The sequence below is a fragment of the Lissotriton helveticus genome, chromosome 1_2, assembly GCF_964261635.1.
Source record: "Lissotriton helveticus chromosome 1_2, aLisHel1.1, whole genome shotgun sequence".
Classification (NCBI taxonomy): Eukaryota; Metazoa; Chordata; class Amphibia; order Caudata; family Salamandridae; genus Lissotriton; species Lissotriton helveticus.
The window spans coordinates 122882670-122904424 of NC_136058.1; the positions used below are offsets into that span (position 1 = coordinate 122882670).

At 47.8% G+C, this 21755-nt stretch overlaps 1 protein-coding gene across 2 annotated transcripts in view; it reads right to left on the reverse strand.

Moving 5' to 3' along the window:
• The window catches only part of MYSM1 (Myb like, SWIRM and MPN domains 1), a 367486-nt gene that overhangs the window by 214090 nt on the left and 131641 nt on the right, over positions 1-21755 (reverse strand). For both annotated transcript variants that reach the window (XM_078669957.1, XM_078669947.1), the window contains exon 6: positions 13864-13942. In XM_078669957.1, coding sequence (XP_078526083.1) covers positions 13864-13942 — 79 coding nt within the window. The remainder of the gene's footprint in view (positions 1-13863; positions 13943-21755) is intronic.

A 21755-nucleotide genomic window follows, 5' to 3' on the forward strand; every position in this document is an offset into this window, starting at 1 on the left:
AATGGCTAGTGAATGAGGTGATCTCTCAGCTGGAGTTGTAAGTTGAGGGAAAAAAGTCATAAGAACCACAGGTTCATTTAAGTGGAAATCCAAGGGCATCTTAGGGATGAACTTCGGGTTAGTACAGAGTACTACTGTGTCATTCTTGAACTAAAGAAAAGGATCGTGGATACGGAGTGCCTGCAATTTGCTAACCCTTCTAGCCGATGTCAGATCCATAAGAGCCAAGTTCCACGACAGGAATTTTAAGTCTGCCTTATGGATAGGTTCGAAGAGCTCTTTCATGAGCTGAGCCAAAACCACGTTAAGGTGCCACAGTGGTGGAGGAGGCTTAATCAGAGGGAAGACTCGAAAAAACCTCTTCATAAATTGTTCAATTATTCTTGCTGACCAAAGAGAAGGTCCTGAAGATGTTCTTCTGAAGCGAGAGATGGATATATGATTAAATAATGACTTCCCAAACCACAAATTCCTCAACCATGAAGGCTAAACAACGAGCAATGCCAAACCACTAAATTTTTTACAACGAGTTCCTAAACCACGAAGAAAACATCTTGTGACTGGCCAATAGATGCCACTATTGTAATAACAATACTCCTGTGTGTGAAGCAAAATGACCAACTGAGAAGAACTAATGAGAAGAAGGCAGCCCACACACTGCCATAAATCCGGCCCACAAACTGACTTGTCAGACTGACCCATCTGCCACTGCCAGATTTCCCAATATGCCAGTCTGACCCTGGCACCAAACTGAATGGATGGCAGCAGCTAAAGCATCAAAGAAGGGGCCACTCCGGCACCATTACTTCCAGTGTCAGTAGGTTTGCTGCAACTGTTTAACACTAATGGAACCTGCACCTGTCGCACCAATTGGAACGCAGCACGGGACATCGGCCAATTTTTGGCAAACGCTTTATTTCTGCCTTCTTAGACAATACCAGATTGTTTATGGTAAAAAGAACAAAGTCGCCACAGTTAAACTGTCAGCAGTTGTGCAGGTTGAAAGCCCATCCAATGGAATGTATATTCGTGAAAAGAATGAAGGTAGGTGGCTTCAACTTTGAATAAATAATACACAACCAAAATGTTCACACCTCACCAGATGAGAGGAGGGTGGGTTTGAACGGACAGCCATGGAGAGTGTTATGGGTGGCTCCGCTTGCAGGAAAGAAAGTTTGTGTAGCCAACGTCCTCTACACGCTGAACAAGCGGAAACTTTATCTTGGGGAAATTTTTTAATCTGCATATCTAATTTTAGTTCAAACTTGTATGCATCAACATGTTTTTGTTTTACTAATGCTTAATGTGATGCAGTTAAATGACAAAGTGATTGATTGGTCTTCGCCCTGTTTTCTGTAATACCAGGAAAGCCAACCGCAGCATTTGCCCTCCAGCTCTCTATCTCAGTGCACTTCAAGGCAAATTATCAATTATGCTCCGATGACCGGCACTCCCGTGCCAGTTTAAAGCACAGATCACACACAATGATTACTCTGCTTCCAATGCCCTGACATTCTTGGCATGCAGGCAGATAGTTTGTATCTGATGTGTGTCTTTGATAGCGAATTACGAACAATCTGCATAAATTACGGGATCCACTCTATTGTTTTTTATTAGGTCAGATGACTTTGAAGATGCTGTTAACAGGAACGGATATACGTGCCACGCATTACCAAGCTAGCAGGATGAAGGCTGGCTTCTTCCCCGCGCGCATCAAAGCTCATCTTCCTGATAATAGCTTTGCCGAGGCAATGCCAAGGGGCGAAGATCGTGTCAGGTCAGGAGGAGCGGAGGGGAGGGACCCGTGGTTTAGGAAAGTTGTGGTTAAGGAAAGTCGTGGTTTAGAATGGTCGTTGTTAAGGATTGGTTAGTTGTTGAAGATTCGTTGTTCAGGTAAGTCGTTATAAAAATGTTGTTGTTAAGGATGTTTCCCGCGAGAGATGGCCGCGAGTTGACCCTTAATAGATGCATGAGCCAGGCCCGCTTTTGCCACAGAAAGGATGTAAGGAAGGATTTCATGAGTCGAAGAAGAGAAAGGATGAACTCCAGATTCTTGGCACCAGTGACAAAACCTCTTCCACTTCCTCTGGTATGTCTTGTTTGTACTCTGAGCACGAGCTTGGGAAAGGATTCCTCTACATTCTGCAGACAGCTTCAGGTCAAGAAACTCTTTGTGCTCAGGAGCCATGCGATAATTGCAGGGATTTGGGATCTGGATGCAGTACTTGGCCCTGGGACATCGCCAGCAATGACGGGATAGGATCCAAGGGAATTGGTTGACAGAAGAAGCTCAGTGTACCAATATTGATGAGGCCAGGACGGTGCTAGGAGGATTATTTTGCAGGGTTCCACCTTTAAATTCCTGAGAAGCCTCGGGAGAAGAGGAATGGGGGGAAAAGCACAGACAAAGTCGCATGATCATGCCATTGAAAACGCACTCCCCCAGGATCCCGGATGGTGATGCCAGCTTGCGAAGTGCCGGCATTTACAGTTTTCGGTATCACAAACAGATCTATGGACGGTGTGCCCCATAGCTGGAAAATGACGTCCATTGTCCTCGGATCCAGCTCTCACTCATGGCAGACAAACTTTAGTCTGCTTAGTGTGTCTGCTGTCTCGTTGAGATTCCCTGCAAGATACTCTCCTTTAAGTGAAACCCCATGTAGGATCGCCCATTCCCAGATACCTTGAGCTTCCACAGACAACAGATGGGATCTCGTGCCACCCTGTTGTTGACATAATGCGTGGCTGTGGTATTGTCTGTTCTTATCAGACCGGATGAATTTTCTATTTTCAGGAGAAACTCCTGTAGGGCTAGGTATTCAGGAGAAACTCCTGTAGGGCTAGGTAATTGCTCTGAATTCTAGCAGATTGATGTGCAAAAGACGATGATGCTGTTCCCATCGACCACTTATCTGGAGGTCCTGTAAGACCGCTCCCCAACCCTCCAGGAATGCAAACAGGCTTGGATTGAACTCTGGAAAATTATTTGGAAACGTCTTTGGAAAAGTCTTATGCAGATCATAAGGTATTACAAAAGAACAAATATACTATGTGAATTCATAACATAGAATACACAGTCTAATACAAATTCCTGTTTTATATTCATAGAAACCTGTAAATACATTTCTTAAATGCTTATTGAGAGACAAACTGTTTGAAGCGCCATCACGCCTAAAAGGTAATCAGAAGTAGTAGAAGACATAAAGTTGGTATTGCTAGTAGTCAAAAGAGTTTTTAGGGCATTCTGTACTTATCTACCTCTTTATATTTTAGGAAAAGTTACGAGTGGTCAAATTCCAGAACCTGGCTGGCCCAGACGGCACACACCCTCTTCTTGGCAAAGCGTGAAGAGTAGCAGTCTCTCTTTCTTGTCTCTTATCCCAAATCCCCTTCCCTCTTTGGGCACCTGCCAGGGCTTCTGTTTTTTGGTCAGCAGCACTGAGAGGTGTTCAGGGGGGGTTGAGGAACCTCATCGTCCCTGCAGACGGACCTGGTTTTCAGGTGAGTGGCTGGACTCACATAAAACAAAGCCAAGCCACAAACACTAAGTCTGCCTGGACGATGGACGTCACCACAGAAGAAATCATCATGACAGTACAAGACTTGTCTAGAATAGTATTGAGTTTACAGCAGGAATTCACCTCATTAAAACAAGAAAACCACAAGCTACACTGCGAGTTGCAACGATATAAGCCACAAGAAAACCCTTGGGATAACACCCTGGTCAAAACCAAACCAGTGGTTCAACCGCAACGCTTTACGTTCACCCCATTGGCTACAGAAGGAGCAGGGGCGGGCCAACCTGTAAATGTCATCACTCCTACTCCCTTTCCATTGGCTCCCCTGAACGGTTCTTCAGAGACCAGACAAAGTTTAGCATTTTTATGAATCAATGCCAGTTACATTTACCCTGTAAACCTGCAGCTGTTCCTGATGACACCTCAAGAGTGGCGTTTGTCCTATCCTATCTAGGTGGTACGGCGGCCACGTGGTCAATACCATTCGTAGAAAGGGATGACCCGATTTTACATAACTTTCGCCGTTTTAAGGAAACAATGCAAAAACTTTTTACAAGGCACCAGTTTATACAGGCAAGCGACAATGAGCTGCTGAACCTGCGTCAGGGCAATAAGGATTTATTGTCTTATATCACGTCCTTTAATAGGCTAATTGCTGAGACACAATGGCCAGATGAGAAAAGAACATCACTTTTCTATTGTGGCCTTCGAGATGACTTAAAAGATGTTTTGGCGCAAATTGTTGACTTGCCATCCGATTGTGTTGAATTTATTGACTTAGTGGTCTGGTTGGATCATCGTCTGGGAGAAAGGAAGAGTGAAAAGACTTGTGGCGACATGCCCTGAGTCGTTGTAGTAAAACATGAGAAAAAAAAGACACATCCAATGCCAATACTTCGGCCGATCATACCGAGCCCATTCAGATTGGGGGACTTAGAGGGCCTTTGTAAAAGGAGGAAAAGGATAGGAGACGTCGCCTTAATCTTTGTTTATATTGCGGGAAGTCTGGGCATTTCGCCCGGGATTGTTTGAGAAAAATGCCCCCAAAAAGGCAGTCGCTGTTATTGACTCCCCTCTTCCCATCGTTGAAACTAAGCAGTCGGAAAACTTCCAGGCCAGATAAGGATTGAGGACCCCTTATCGAGCACAGACAACATATTTGCCTCTTGCCATCATTTAGGAAATGCTATGACTGCTGCACCTCCTCATTTAGCTTGTAGCAACCAGGCGTCTAGGTAGGGGGAACACCTGGTGCTGTTGTCTTCTGAGGAAAGCCGCTACCGCAGCCAGAATTTTCATAAATATTCTTAGCACCGATCTGAAACCGAAAGGGAGGACCTTGAATTGAAAGTGGCTCTTGCCTACTGTAAAGCGGAGGAACTTCATGTGCGATGGATGAATGGGGATGTGAAAATATGTGTCCTCTAGGTCCAAGGTAGCCATGAAATCTCCCGAATTTAGAAGTCGAAGTATATCCTGCGAGGAGATCATTCGGAACCACTGCTTGATGAGCTAGGTATTGAGCTCCCTCAGATCTAGGACAGGGTGCCACTTTTCGACTGCCTTTGGAACCAGAAAGAATAGAGAGTAGAATCCTTTCCTCTTTGGGAGAAAGGAACCAGTTCTATTGCCCCTTTCTGCAACATTTGTTGGACCTCTAGGCGCAGGAGTTATTTTGTTAAGTGGGTGCAAGAAGGGGTTCTTTGGAGGAGGATAAACAAACTCCAATGTATGACTAAATTGAACTATGCTGAGCACCCAAAAGTCTGAGGTTATTTGTTGCCAATTTTGGAAGTAGAGAGAAATCCTGCCCCCTACAGGTGTTCGATGAGGGGAAGGAACAGTAGTCAGAGCCTGCAAGCCGACACTGACGTCTTGAAGAATCTTTCCCTTGACGTCCTGCTCTGACTCTGGGCACTGATTTAGAATAGGTTGTTGACTGACCTAGTCACCGATTGTACTGCGGATAGTAAGACTGTGTGGCAGGTGTATACAAGGGGTACCTACATCACTGGTACCCTTCTCTGTATTTTGCGGTACTGAAGCGTCTCCAGCGACTTTGCTGTGTCTGTGTTCTTTTTTATGTCATGGAGAGCATCGTCCACATGTTTTCTGAAGAGCGCTTCTCCAGCGAATGGAAGTTCTAATATTTGGTTCTGGACCTCTGGTCTAAACGAGGTCGCTCAAAATCAACCCTGGCGACGTAGGACAGCTGCTCCCGCCAGGGAACGAAAAGCAGGTGTAGCAATATCCATTGCACAATCAATGACCTCAGAGGAGGCCATCTCTCCTTCCAGGAGGATCTTTTTTGCTTCGGGCTTACGGTCCTCATGCAGTTGGTCGAGGTAAGGAGATAGATCAGACGACATATGGCGGTCATAGCGACCCAGACTCACTAAAGCGTTAGCTGCTTTGACCAGTAGGTCTGACAGAGGAGAATCTCTTGCCCACATTGTCCATGCCTCTGCCTTCCTCGTCCGGAGGTGTGGTTAGAGGAGCTGCCGGATTTTTCGACTTCCGCTGCACGTGAAATGACTGAGTCCGGTTTCGGTTGACTCACTAGGCTGGCCGGGCAATCCTCTGGTGCTTAATATTTCTTTTCCAAACGAGGAAGCACCAGGACCACCGGGGCTGGGTTCTTCATGACTTTGGGACCCCCTTCCCAAACATGATTTATAATGGGAATGGTTCTCACCGTTTTCTTATAGGGTTCCCTAAAGTCATACAAGAAACAGTCTGTCTGCGCCACGGACATAGGCAGATCAAACCTCTTGGCTGCTCTCTCCAGCAGATTATGGAAACCACCCCCGGCGGAGAACCCACAGGAACCGGTAAAGGGGAAGAAGGAGTAGGGATAACGTAATCATCCCACTCCCCATGCGGGTCTGGGAGATCCGTGTCCCCTTGATCATCATCCGAGGTATCTTGTTGGATAACAGGAGTAGTTGGTGGAGGATCCTCTAACAATTGCAGCAGTGGTGGCTCCCGGGGGTGGAAGGCACCGAGGCAGGTCTAGTGGGAACTGGGCCCTGTTCCGGAACTGAAGATGGTGTCTGAAGTCTCTGTTTGTAGTCTGACAGCATAAATTGCAAGTCCGAAATCAATGATGATGGCATACAGACCATCTCCTCTTGATACCCTCTATGGTAGTTCTGGGGAGGATCATAGTCTTGCTCCCCTACCTATCACTCTTCCTAATCCTCCTCCTGGCACTTAACGTGCAGATCAAAAGGGCTACGGGCATATCCGAAAGGACTATCAACATCCGAGTCCTCCTCTTCCAGGAGGTAAGAGGGTAGTAGATGGGTGAAGTGACTTCAGGAGTCACATGGTGCTTTCTGTCTCTCTCTGCAGAACTTTTCACCCCCATCGACGATTTTCAATGGTGTCATCGATGATGAATATATTGTCATTGACAGCACCGTTGTCGATGCGGTTGTTGTTGAAGGGGTCATCGTCGTTCTTGCCGACGTCATTGCTGTCGGAGTCAACAGCTGCATCGTCACTCCCGTGCCAGTTCAAAGCACAGATCACACACAATGCTTCCAACGACCTGACATTCTTGGCACAAAGGCAGATAGTTTGTATCTGCTGTGAGTCTTTGATGCCGAATTACAAACAATCTGCATAAATTACGGGATCCACTCCATTGTTTTTTATTAGTTCAGATGACTTTGAAGATACTGGTAACAGGAACGGAAATACGTGGCATGCATTACCAAGCTGGCAGGATGAAGGCTGGCTGCGTCCTCGCCCGCATCAGAGCCCATCTTCCTGTTGATAGCTTTGCCGAGGCAATGCCAGGGGGCGAAGATCATGTCAGGTCAGGAGGAGCAGAGGGGAGGGACCCGTGGTTTAGGAAAGTTGTGGTTAAGGAAAGTCGTGGTTTAGAATGGTCGTTGTTAAGGATTTGTCATTGTTCTAGATTCGTTGTTAAGGTAAGTCGTTATAAAAACTTTGTTGTTAAAGATGTTTCCCGCGAGAGATGGCCGCGAGGTGTCCCTTAATAGATGCATGAGCCAGGCCCGCTTTTGCCAGAGAAAGGATGTTATCCGTCATCGATGGGGTTGGAAACGTCTTCGTCGACACCGTCAAAGCTCTCGGCGACTATCTCGTCGACACCGTCAAAGCTCTCGGCGACTATCTCGTCAGCGAACTGAGGAAAGCTGAAGAGACTGGCCCTTGTCACTCTGTGTCGATGCCAGTTTCTTCATCAACGGTGTCGTTGACGGTGGTAACTTTTTTTCCGGTCTTTCCTCAGTAGGAACAGAGAAGGGTTTCTTGAACACTATTCTTCCCTCAGGAGGGGAAGGTGGAGGAACAGAGCTCGACTTCCTCACTCCACCATCTCCTGTTTTAAGTCCTTTTCTCTCCTTTTTAGATTAGATTTAGGTGGACTGAGCCTGTCAGACCCATGGCAGGACATTTTGTAGGCTTTTTGAGGGTGCTCCAGAAGAAGTAGGGTCAGAACTTCCTCTTTTTTCAGATCTTCTAGAGGACGATGTAGATGAGGCCTCATCAATGTTGTCACTAGAGACTGGTTCTCTCCTGGTTTTTAGCTTCTGGAGCCAGGTAAGGAGACATCCCTCACGGTCCCTCAAGGTTTTAGTAGAAAAGGCACGCCATACACCTTGCAGTCTTGGGCCTTGTGGTCCGGATACAAGCAGTATATGCAAACGTTATGAGGGTCAGTCACATAAAGCCTCTTTTTAGAGCAGGTGGCACAGGCACTAAAAACGCCCTTTTTAGGTCTTGCAGAGGCGTGTGTGGAGCAGCGAAGCTGCTGCCACACCTCTGCGAGAGATATTGTTCTAAAAAGGTAAACGCTGGCTTCCCATTGGAAAAGAGGGGTTTTGGGTGCCCCCCTGTCCGCTTTTCGTACTGCCCCTCCAGACAAGGTAGCCTGCTTTGTGGCTGGCTTAAAGACTATTCTTATCTGTTTGTTTATTTAACAAGCAGATAAGAACATTCTTCACGTCAGCTGTGAAGCAGGCACCGAGCACAGAGACGCACAGGGTCACGGGGAGGGCAGGGGTATCCCGGCAGACTTTGTTTTGCACAGGCAGCCTCTCCTCGTTTGAGCCCCCCACCCTCTTCGGAGCACACCTCCACACAGGGAGCCTCTCCTCGCCCCCACCCCCTCCCAGCTCGGAGCACACAACTTGTTATAATCGGTATATATTTATGCCAATGTGCAAGAAATGCAGATTTTCTTTTTTTACTCGGAGATAAAGTATAAATCAAACTAATACAATGTAATGAATGATGCATGTGTAAAGAAAGTGAAAACTGAGGAGCTCCCGCCTTCTTTTTAAAGAGAGCGCCTGTGATATACTTGTAGATTCGCATTTGAGGAGAAGGCGCCGAGGGGACACGGTTTGCAGTCTGGGTGCTCTTTGCTGCGGACAGTTGTGGTGTCCCCCGCCCCCCCACCCCCTATTTCTTCCAGGTACATCACCGTACGGAGGAGCCTGTAGACATTAATGAGACCCCCACAGCCCCCCCACCTGTAAGGAGGAGGCGCAGAGCGGACACTGTTTGCAGTCTGGGTGCTCTTTGCTGTGGGCAGAGGTGGCGGCAGGAGGTAGTGCTCCCCACCCTGGTCGGAGGAGCCTGTGGACATTAATGGGACCCCCACTGCCCCCCTGTGAGGAGGAGGCGATAAGGAGACCCTGTTTGTAGCAGCCACTAGGGCCGCAGGCTGGTAAACAAAGGGGGCTCAGCCTCGGAGGACCAACAGTGCGAGGAAGGAAGGGGGGGGAACGGTAAAAAAAAAAAAAGAAGGGGGGCTGATGCGGTCTCTGAACACCTCAGTTCACACAGCCACCTCCCTTATGAAACCGTTGCCTGACTATAAGTGCCTGAGTGCCCAGGTGCAGCCTTGGAGAGCACTGACTGAGGGAGAAGGGCAGAGAGGAGAAGGGCAGAGAGGGGATGGGCAGAGAGGAGCAGGGCAGAGAGGGGATGGGCAGAGAGGAGCAGGGCAGAGAGGAGCAGGCCAGAGAGGGCAGAACAGAGAGGGGCGGGACAGAGAGGGGATGGGCGGAGAGGAGCAGTACAGGGGGGCAGAGTGGAGCAGGACAGAGAGGAACAAGGCGGAGAAGGGCAGGGAGGGTCTGGGCAGAGAGAGGCAGCGGGGTAGAACAGAAAAAGAGCTGAACCAAGAGGGGCAGGGCAGAGAGGAGCAAGGCAGAGGGGGTCTGGGCAGAGAGGAGGCTTGGGTGGAACAGAGAAAGGCTGGACAGAGAGGAGGCTTGGGTGGAACAGAGAAGGGCTGGATAGAGGAGGCTTGGGTGGAGCAGAAAAGGGCTGGACAGAGAGAGGAGGCTTGGGTGGAGCAGAGAAGGGCTGGACAGAGAGAGGAGGCTTGGGTGGAGCAGAGAAGGACTGGACTGAGAGAGGAGGCCTGGATGGAGCAGAGAAGGGCTGGACAGAGGAGGTTTGGGTGGAGCAGAGAAGGGCTGGACAGAGAGAGGAGGCTTGGGTGGAGGAGAGAAGAACTGGACAGAGGAGGCTTGGGTGGAGCAGAGAAGAACTGGACAGAGGAGACTTGGGTGGAGCAGAGAAGGGCTGGACAGAGAGAGGAGGCTTGGGTGGAGCAGAGAAGGGCTGGACAGAGGAGGTTTGGGTGGAGCAGAGAAGGGCAGGACAGAGAGAGGAGGCTTGGGTGGAGGAGAGAGGGCTGGACAGAGGAGGCTTGGGTGGAGCAGAGAAGAACTGGACAGAGGAGACTTGGGTGGAGCAGAGAAGGGCTGGACAGAGGAGGTTTGGGTGGAGCAGAGAAGGGCTGGACAGAGAGAGGAGGCTTGGGTGGAGGAGAGAAGAACTGGACAGAGGAGGCTTGGGTGGAGCAGAGAAGAACTGGACAGAGGAGACTTGGGTGGAGCAGAGAAGGGCTGGACAGAGAGAGGAGGCTTGGGTGGAGCAGAGAAGGGCTGGACAGAGGAGGTTTGGGTGGAGCAGAGAAGGGCTGGACAGAGGAGGTTTGGGTGGAGCACAGAAGGGCTGGACAGAGAGAGGAGGTTTGGGTGGAGCAGAGAAGGGCTGGACAGAGAGAGGAGGCTTGGGTGGAGGAGAGAAGAACTGGACAGAGGAGACTTGGGTGGAGCAGAGACAAACTGGACAGAGGAGACTTGGGTGGAGCAGAGAAGGGCTGGACAGAGGAGGCTTGGGTGGAGCAGAGAAGGGCTGGACAGAGGAGGTTTGGGTGGAGCAGAGAAGGGCTGGACAGAGAGAGGAGGCTTGGGTGGAGGAGAGAGGGCTGGGAGGAGAGAGGGCTGGGAGGAGAGAGGGCTGGACAGAGAGAGGAGGCTTGGGTGGAGCAAAGAAGGGCTGGACAGAGAGAGGAGGCTTGGGTGGAGCAGAGAAGAACTGGACAGAGGAGACTTGGGTGGAGCAGAGAAGGGCTGGACAGAGAGAGGAGGCTTGGGTGGAGCAGAGAAGGGCTGGACAGAGGAGGTTTGGGTGGAGCAGAGAAGGGCTGGACAGAGAGAGGAGGCTTGGGTGGAGGAGAGAAGAACTGGACAGAGGAGGCTTGGGTGGAGCAGAGAAGAACTGGACAGAGGAGACTTGGGTGGAGCAGAGAAGGGCTGGACAGAGAGAGGAGGCTTGGGTGGAGCAGAGAAGGGCTGGACAGAGGAGGTTTGGGTGGAGCAGAGAAGGGCAGGACAGAGAGAGGAGGCTTGGGTGGAGGAGAGAGGGCTGGACAGAGGAGACTTGGGTGGAGCAGAGAAGAACTGGACAGAGGAGACTTGGGTGGAGCAGAGAAGGGCTGGACAGAGAGAGGAGGCTTGGGTGGAGCAGAGAAGGGCTGGACAGAGGAGGTTTGGGTGGAGCAGAGAAGGGCTGGACAGAGAGAGGAGGCTTGGGTGGAGGAGAGAGGGCTGGACAGAGAGAGGAGGCTTGGGTGGAGCAGAGAAGGGCAGAGTGGATGCCTGATGCTTGTTCTCCTTGTCTGCCACGATAAATAGAGAAGACCAAAATTGTAAAGTCATCTTGAAAAATATAAAGTAGTCAAATAAGGAATAACTGAGCAGAGCTCAGTGGAGACTCCCTAGCACAATGTGCGGTAGAAAATCTGAATGTCTGAGGTTCTCTCAGAAAGGTTCTAAAGGGTGAGGCTGTTCTGATTGGTTGTGTGTTTTATTTGGTCTCTTTTACAAAAAGAGGTGGATATGTTATAAAACATGAAATGGCCTATGCCTAGTTTCTAGTTTGTGGTAGCTTTGCATTGCTATTTTGATTTACCGGGGACTCCCATCTCAACGACGGGGAATGATTCAAGCATGTGAATCTATGAAAGTTCCAATACTGGAGTAATACATAACCTTTGGCAATGCTTTGTTTTTGTCTTCCTTATGACTATAACAGATTAGCATTCAATGTCATCTTATTTCCAAGAATAAAGCAGAGTTGAGAATACGGACGGAACACCTAAGGCCATATGTACAAAAGATAATGGCCACAAAAAGTAATTGCAATAGGTCAGTTTGTAAAATTTAGAATCCAAGTAGATCACAGTCCAACTTACCGAATTAATTTTATTAGGTATATTGCAAATTTTGTGGCTTAGTCTGCTTGGTCAAAATCTTGACATGGTGACTTGCAAGAATCAGCAGACCACCATGTCTGTGACTACATTTATAAAAAAACAAAAAAAACAATAAAAATACACACACACACACACCCCCCCCACATATATACAGATATATATATATTTTTCATAGTCCCTTGGTTAAGATATATACGGGTCACCCTTGGTTTATCTGCTTGGTTTACCAAACCTAAGACTATTGCTAAAACTGCTAAGGTAGAGGTGAAAGCAGCATTTATGGAGTACTGTGCAGACATTCGATTCAACACAGAGTTAGCAAAACTTTCAGTTTTGAATTACTGCAGATAGTTACTCACAGTCGAACCCGCGGTGTACCTGTCTTTAGATTTCACAAGGTGGGAGCGATCACTTCCTTTTCGTTTCCGAGCAGGATCAATTTTCTGGTCCTTGTTTTTTAAAAATCCCCCAGACCCAGAGGGAATTACAGAATTGATCTGCCCCTGCGATAATCAATCCACTCAATCACTTCTTTATTTTATGTTATTTTGTAGATTTTATAGCTTTGCACGTAAGCATTTTCTGAATTCTTTACTACGTAAGTTGGGTTTTTTGTCGGTGTAGAGCAGCTTTGTTCCACTTCCAATTCTTAAACTCGCATGTAACCACTTACTTTGTAGCTACCCGGGCTACAAAATATATGAAAGGCTAACCCTCTGATTTATCTAGGTCTTGGCTTGCTTATCATACATTTGATAGTCGAGTTAGGCAGAAGTGTTCCTTTTTTCAGTTTTGTTTCAATGGGAGTACACAGCGGACCATTTTTGAGGTTTTTGTTCGCCAATATTGCACTATTCCAGCTCAACCTCTGCCAACAGCGACATGTGAGAAGTTGATGTTAATGACAATTTTATGGAAAAATATTTGGTGCTCTTTTTAACTTGTATATTTGATGAAATTCAAGAATCAACTTAGATTACGTGATCACATTTTTAATTGTTTTAATTAAATGTCATATTGTATTCACGTTTTTCATATTATGGATTTGTATTTGATATTTATGTGATTTTATGGTTTATTTTTATCAGACCGAATAAAGATATTGATTGATTGATTTTGTTTTCCTTATTTTAAAAGTTTGAGTGGGTTGGCAATGGTCCCCAGGACCACTGCTATCTCTCTCTGTAAATTGTATCTCAATTAACAGAGAGGGGCAGGGGACCACTTTCTTTTTATGAATGAGTCACCACCCCCACGAGGGAGTCAGTTAGTTTTCAATGATTTATGGCTGGATTTCCAGTCGCAATCCATTGACATATTTGGTAGCAACTCGCAATTTGAAAGTGACTCCCACAAAATGCCTCTTCCAAAGTTCAATTCAGCAACAATTTGGAAACCCATTTTAGGAGTCAGTAAATGTTTTCCTACTTACAAAATGGATTTAGTCTATTGCAAATAACATTTCAGCCGTCACAAACAGTAAATAAGAGTATTTAATTTATCTGGCCCCTCGTTCTACTTCTTAGCCTGAGATCGTACTGACCACAGTCTTATTTCACTCTCTCACGCACACTTAACAATTTTTTCTCGAGGTTGTAGAGTTAGATTTTGATTTGACTTTAAGGTAAATATTGATGTTACTAGGGTGGTATAACAAGCCAAATCCAGAAATGAACTTTTCAAGCAATCCTAGAATGTAAAGCTTTATGGAAATTTAAGGTTGCCACTCTATGTCTTAAAACCATAATGAAGAAAAACATTAAAACAAAAACTATTCTATACAAGTTTTACCAGTCCTTCCTCAAAAAGCTGTTTCTCTTCAGTTGTCCATTTTAAAGAACAGCTGCCTGACTTTGCTGGTGATCTTTCTCTAGAAGAAAAAATAAAGAACCATTATTAATAGAAACCTAGTAAAGTCCTAACTATCGCAATTATGCATTTTAAGGGCGTTTTCATAAATTGAGATTCTGTTACCTACACAGAGTTTGGATAATCACAAGAAAGTAACATAAAGAAGAAAGAGATCACCACTTTCACAGTCTAGTACTTGAAGGCTGAATATCAGAAAGAGAAGTCACCTGTGAACTGTCAGGGCCCCTGAAGCTAACATGTACTTTATAGTGTTGAGGTCAAGAAGGACCAGTCTGCGTGCTCTGATATCTACACTTAAAGTATGTTTGTATACTGACAGTGGCAGGTAAATGCATTCAGAGTAACTACAATATGTGTAAACGCTGAGAATTATCCACACACTTTGGGTAACAATCTTTGAACTAGTTGACACTCCAACATCATGCATGGAAAGGGTACAATAACATTACATCACACATTGTGACTGCTGGCGACAATAAATCAATTACACGCTGCTGTGAAACATTCTATGAAGCACTTTACAACAAGTGTGTCTATTTATATCAGACACTAGCAGCCCGTCCCGACGTTGACCGGGTATGAAATAGAATGTGTGTAAAGTGTGTATTTGACAAGGGCAATTTATTTTAAAATCTCGCGGTAGACAACATTTTTTGTTTCATTAGAATCAGGACGGAGAAGGCCCAGCTGCAGCCCTGGTTGATGTTAGCAGGCGCATGTACTTGGTGTAGTGATCCGCCGCCTGAGCCCGGCTACAGCCCTGGTTGATGTTAGCAGGTGCGTGTAATGTCGTTGAATGAGAGAGTCATCAGCCGCAGGTAAATCAGTTTAATGAGAGAGTTGAGTGACAGCGAGTAGGAGAGGCTGCAGTAATTGTCCCCGCAGACACGCTCATTTGCGTGTTCCCCGCTTGAGGCCCAGATGCAGGCCTGTTTGATGTTAGCAGGCGCGTGTTCCCCCGCTTCAGGCCCAGCGGCAGCCCTGGTTGATGTTATCAGGCGCGTGTAATTAGTGTACTGATCCGCCGCCTGAGCCCGGCTAGAGCCCTGGTTGATGGTAGCAGGCGCGAGTAATTTCGTTGAATGAGAGAGTTCAGTAACAGCGCGCAGGAGAGGCTGCAGTAACGTTACTTACCACGCCTCCAGCTGAACGCGTTTGTCATGCCCCCAGCTCACGACCACAGCAGACGATCTTCTGATTAATGTACGACCCACATGGCATGAAGGGCGGAACGTAGCACACGCCCCCAGCGTTTCTCAGGCCCCCAGCGTGCCCCAGCGTGCAATTGCGTTCACATGGCATGAAGGCCGGACACACGCCCCCAGTGTGTCACGCCCACAGCGTGCCCCTTGATGCTACGCAGCAACGTAATTGGCGCTTGTATGTACGACTCACATGGCATGAAGGGAGGACACACGCCCCCAGTGTTTGTTACGCCCCCAGCGTTTGACACGGCCTCAGCACACGCCCACAGCACAACGCAGACACGCCCACAAGGGACTACTTTGCTGGCACGGTTCTTTTACCTTTTAAATGTATATGGTGGCCGTCTGCATAGCCTATGTCCTTCTGCTGCAACTGCACTTTCCAACGCTGTATTGGGTGTTGTGATTGGTGCTGTGGTTACTGAGATTACCCACCTCAAAGGTTTGGGCTCTCTCTTTATAATATTAGTATGGATTAAACCCATCTGGACAATGGGAAACTCTAAGAAGACCTCCTGGCCAGAGACCTGCTCTCTCCCCCAGCAGCTCTGCTGTTGAACTTCCTCCGCTGAACCCTGCTCACCTAATCTGTTAGGTGTTTGAGGCCCTCCTCCACTCGCAGGCTCCTTCCTGTGCCTCATCTCTGGTGGTCCAGTGGGAGAGTCATGCTGTTCTGCTGGTCCACTGTTGTCTGTCCTGTTTTGTGCCCATCTTTCTGTATGTCCGTCTTTTGTTCTTGTGCCAGTAACTTGTCTCTTTTTATTTTGTTTCATTTAGCCTGTTTTATACTATTTTTATACTGTTGTCTTGTTCCCTTCATTGTGCTCTCGGTGCCTGTTTTAACCACCCTTTCCCACTGCTGCAGCCCCTGCGGCCCCTCCCCCCTGTCCGGTTCCCACTCCTGCCTCCCCATCTGCGCTTCTTTCCCCCTTCGCTATTTAATGGCGATTGCTGCACAGCTACGCGGGGGATGCGCTGATGGCGCGCCAAAGGCAAGCCTATCTGCACCCTTCCGGTGCACGGCAGTAACCAGCGGCAGGGACCCTGGGTCTCTGGCCACCCACCGCTACGACTCAGTTGCCCTTCTCGCACTCAACCCCGAAAGGAACAACTGGCAGCTGTCCACACCAATTACCACCCACGGCCAGTTCTTCTTCCATCAGAGCCGCCAAGAATTCACCACCCTCCGCACCCCTACAGCCATCGTCCCCACGCCGGACGCCAACACCACTGAAGCCCTGAGGTGCATCCTCCTCAACGTATGCTTCCTGCACAGACATGCTGCAGAGGTCTGGGACCTACTCGACATCCTCTCGCCAGATGTTGCCTTCTTCACGGAAACTTGGACCAAATACACATCCATCTCCAACATCGCCACTGCATACCCGACGGATAAAAGATCAAGAGGAAGGATCGCCCCAACCGCCTAGGAGGAGGACTTGCCATCGCACACAAGAGCTTCCTCCAACTCATGACCTCCAGCTCGTGCGACAGCCCACCCACCACCGGACACCTCCACCTCTAGATCCAGACCAGCCCCAAAACAACCCGAAGAGGCACACTCGCCTACAGACCTCCCGGACCTCGATCTGCGTTCACCACTACCATCGCTGACCTCATCGTGCCACACGTCAGCCTCCATGGACTACATGCTCATCGGAGACCTAAACTTCCCCCTTGAAAACCTCAGCAACCCCAAATCCACCACCAGACCTGGTCAACCTCGCCAACCTCGGACTGAGACAACTCATCACCAACCCCACCCACAAGGCAGGACACACCGTGCCCAAACCTGCACCCAGCCTTTCATGAAGGAACTGGATCAAGGTCACTGAGAAACAGCTCAACTCCACCCTCAACCGTGAAGCCCCTCCACCTCAACCGATGCCAACCTCCCAGCCAAAGATCTCGAAAGATGGATCACCAACTGCACAGACAAGCTCGCACCCCTATGTAACCCCGACCGACAGCGACCCAGAAAGGCCACCTATTTTACCACCCAGCTCCAGGAATCTAGACGCACTTGCAGACGTCTAAAGAAGAACTGGAGAAACAGCAAATCCTAGGAAGAGTGCACCACCTACAAAATAGCAATGATAGAATACCACCAACGCATCAGAGCCACCAAAAAGACCTTCATCCAAAACAAGATCCTCGCCATCTACAGCAACTCTAAGGAACTCTTCAGCATCATCCAGGAATTCACCAAACCCACCCCCAGCGAAACCACGGACATCATCCCCTGCCAGGACCTTTGCAACAAGCTTGGCTCCTACTTCCATCTGAAAATCAAGGCCCTCTACGACAACTTCAACAACCAGATACCGGACTACGAAACCACTCCCTCCTCAAGCAATGCAAGCCAGCCCACCATCTCCTCCTGGGCCCCAGTCACCACCGAAGACAGCGCATCAACCAGGAAAGGTATCCACTCAGGAGCCCCCATGGACTCTTGCCCCCACATATCTTCCACAGAGCCGCCGCACTGGTACTACGAAGCACCATCAACACCACCTTCGAAACTGCCATCTTTCCCAACGAATGGAAAAACACATAAATCAGCCCCTTACTCAAGAAGCCCTCAGCTGATCCCACGAACCTCAAGAACTACAGACCCATGTTCCACTGCCCCTTTGCAGCCAAAGCAACCGAGAAGACTGTCAATGTTCAACTAATGAAATTCATTGAAGAAAACTCCATCCTTGGCCCCTCCCAATCCGGATTCTGCAACACCACAGCACCGAGACGGCTCTACTCGCCGTCACAGCAGACATCCGCACCCTCCTTGACCTAGGACACAAGGCCGCCCTGATCCTACTCGACCGCTCTGCAGCCTTCGACACAGTCTCCCACCGCACACTCACCGTCAGACTCCATGACACTGGCATACAGGGAACCGCCCTTGACAGGCTCCTTTATCACCGGCAGTACCCAAAGATTCAGACTTCCAATCTTACTCTCCGAACCCATGCAATATTCTCAATGTGCGAGATACAATAAAACCTGGGGGTCTACTAACGATCTAACATTCTACACAAAGTGTGCCTATAGTGATCATAAATTCATATCTACACAGAAAGAGTAGGTGAGGTTGTATTGATTCCAATCTGCACTTTGAGATAATTTTTTTATGTTCATTTTTTGCACTTATTACACATTAGATACATACGCAGTTGCAAAATAAAAAGTAGGTCCTGATGAAAGCCAGGGACTAACAATCCCGAGGGCTGAAACATATTGACCATAGAAATAGGCAGTGATGTATGCAACTGCCTTTATGCACTGTTTTTAACTAGGATTGCAACAGATACCCTAATAAAATATTTCTCTGGTATAAATCCTATTTAATTCTCACTTACACATTTCCACAGCACTTAATATTTCCACTTTGACACCTGTTTGTAGGACTACTTCTGTAGGGTCTGTCCATACCTGATCGTTTTCGTGGGCTCTCCTGAAGACCCCCTTCATGATATAATCCACGGTTTATCCCTCTATGATCAAGAGGGCAAGTGGATGGAAAGATGGAAACCCAGATGATAAGTGTGATCAAGTTTACGTGTTTGATGGGAATCCAACCACTCATAAGGGTCTTTTTCTACTCTGCAACTCTTTCTGTGTGGATATGAATTTATGATCACTATAGGCACACTTTGTGCAGACTGTTAGACCCCCGGGTTTTTCAGGTTAGTTCATATGTTGAGGTTGGGGACTGAACCCGAAGTAGGTCTTTAATTACATACGACCCGATTCTTCGTTTGTTATTATTATTCAAGATATAATAAAGACAAATTATGTTGTCCTAGAACCATCCCTCAAGCAGCAACAGGTAACTCCTTAAACACATCACAAGTAGGGGAGGATAGAAAATATGATAAGGAGGGAGTCTTAGGCACCTAATCCTCCCAAATGAGATCCTGCAAGAGGGGGAGGAAAAAACAAGGAGGATCACCGCCATCTATTGTTACAAATTACAAATCAGGGTGATTGAAAGATCAAAACCAAAAAGAGGAAAAAATAACCTATTGTGGCTACCGGTTTGCAAGGCTATTTGCATACCTTCTTCTTATATATTTTATATTATATATTAATATATATATATATTCTTCTTCATAACTTCCAACAGCAACTGCGGCCGACATGACTCGCGAGTCAAAGTGGGGAGGGAGGTGGGGTGGAGGGAGGTGGGGTGGAGTGGGGGGGAGGGAGGTGGGGGACAGGGAGGTGGGGCGCAGTGGGGGGGGGTTGGTGGGGTGGAGTGAGGGGGGTGAGGGCGGGTGGGAGGGTACAGGGTGAGTGGGGGGGCTGATTCGCACAGGTGGGGGCTAATTTCAATGAAAAAGATACATTTACCTTGGCCTGCCCGATCCGGATCTGGTCCCATGTCGTCTTTGCTCCTTGCAGGAAGCAGAAAGCCTTCCTGCCCTAAGCCAATGACGATTGGTGAGGATGACGCCCAGCCAAGCACCTATGGGGAGGGGGGCATTTTCTCCATGTAGGCTCAGCCTACATGGAGAAAAAGGCAGAGCGCTTGACTGGTTTGGTTGGCCCCAGAGGGCCGACAAAACAGTCAGTGCCCACAACATTGGGCTAGCCACTCCTCCCCCGCCCTGTTGCAGGACCACCCACCCACCTGCCCCCAACCAAATTCTTCTGCTTTCTCCCAGTGCAAGAAGCAGTAACATAAAATGGTATTTATACCATTTTATGTTACTACTTCTCGCACTGCGAGAAAGCAGTGGGGCAACGCTCCTCCGCCCGCATGGAGGAGCCACCCATGTCCACCAGAATGTCCTTGCCCTCCCACATACAAGTCAACCATCAACACCAATAACCTACTGAAAAGGGGTACTGGAAAATAGTGATAGCAATAGATAGCAACAATTTCGAATTCGTAGGCCTGGTATACTATTTAGACCATTTCCTTTTCCAGTAAAAAAGGGCCACATATATCATCAAGAGTAGAGCTCAATAAGTAGGTCTCCTGTTCTTAATATTCAGATTCATGGCTTTTTCAACACTGGTATATCTTTGTCTTATAGAATATGCTAGTGGGTCCGATTTCATTTTTATTTATATGTTTATGCTTGCCAATAATAACCTTGATAGGCTTCCCTTGATTTCCTCATCTTTGAATTGAGGATGCTAGAAACAACCAATTCTTTGATCCTCGCTGGACTGCAATAATGTGAAAACGTATGCACAACCCTATGGTAAAAGCAGGCCTCGAACTGCACAGGATAAAAAAAAACTAACTAGCCTTCATATGCAACATGAAGAAAATGCATGACCAAAAGAATAAAACTCAGGGCTATCTGTATAGATTTTAGGAACCATGATGACCTTTTTAGCAAGGTGGTAATATTATGTGGTATGGCATGTAATATAGACAAAATACTTAAAAGTGGACCTCAGATTCACACTAGTAATCCTTCTCTCAGTCCTGGTCAAGTGGCAAAAGAGCAGACAGGGTGACTCAGAGAAAATATGTAAAGCATTGTACAGTACCAACAGTGACTATAAGTAATTGACACTACTCAAAAGAAATCCAACACCAATTTATAACAATAGAGCATATTTATATACAATTTCTTTACACCAAAACTAAATCAATACAAGGCGGATCACCGGAGTTATCGACTTTTAAGTACTCAACAAATCAATACTTCATAGAACTGTCAAATATTTACCATTGCAATCAATAAAGAAAATCTACGGTAACACTCAGTCACTTTTGAGATGAGTTAAATGGAACCCACTTGGAGTTAGGGTCTTGCGAGTCCACAGACCAAGCGGCGATAGTCAGAAATTTTTACATTGCCCAGGGAGTCCGGGTGCAGAAGGGACTTGGCTGTCCTTGGTGCTGAACGGGAGCCACGGGAGCTGTCAAAACGACACTTGACAAAATGATGCTTGCAGGTTGAGTTCAGAGAAGTCACTTGGAGGTGAAGCTTGGAGGGACCCCGGGATCAGGAATCACCAGGTAGAACAGTTCTACCTGGCCCAGGCGTCTTGGTGCAGAGGTGTGCCTGGCAATCTGTAGAGCTGAACCGGGATGCAGCTGATGACTTTACCAGGCTGCCAACAAAGCCTTCTTTCTGATGCAAGAATTCAACAACTGCACCACAGAAATCGAGCTGGGGCAACGCAGAAGGCTCCCTCAGCGTGGGGCGTCGAGTAAAACAGTGAGCAGTCAACTTGACCACCAAAAATCCTTGGTCTTGGCAAATGTCACAGCTAAGTCAATCTTCTTCCAGAGGTCCTGGGAATGCTGTAGAGGACTGAGACTCGGTAAGCATCAGGACTACGGTTCCCAGAAGGCACCTGGCCAGTTACTTTCGGGCCGTTCCACGACGGAGCTTGCCGGTCGGTCCTGCTTTCGGATGTGGAAGTGAGGTTTGTGTCTGCCGACTGCAGCGAACTAAAACCTCTAACCCTAGGGAGTCCTGATGAAGTCTTTGTCTTGCAGAGGGGCTCGCCTTCCTTTGGAACCAGTCTCTGGTCCTGGACACGTCGTAGTTCGGCACTTGCAGGGGAGCTGCCACAGGCGCGGTACTACACGCCTCTTCTTTGTGGAGTCCTGCTTGTGCAGACACAGCTTCTTTT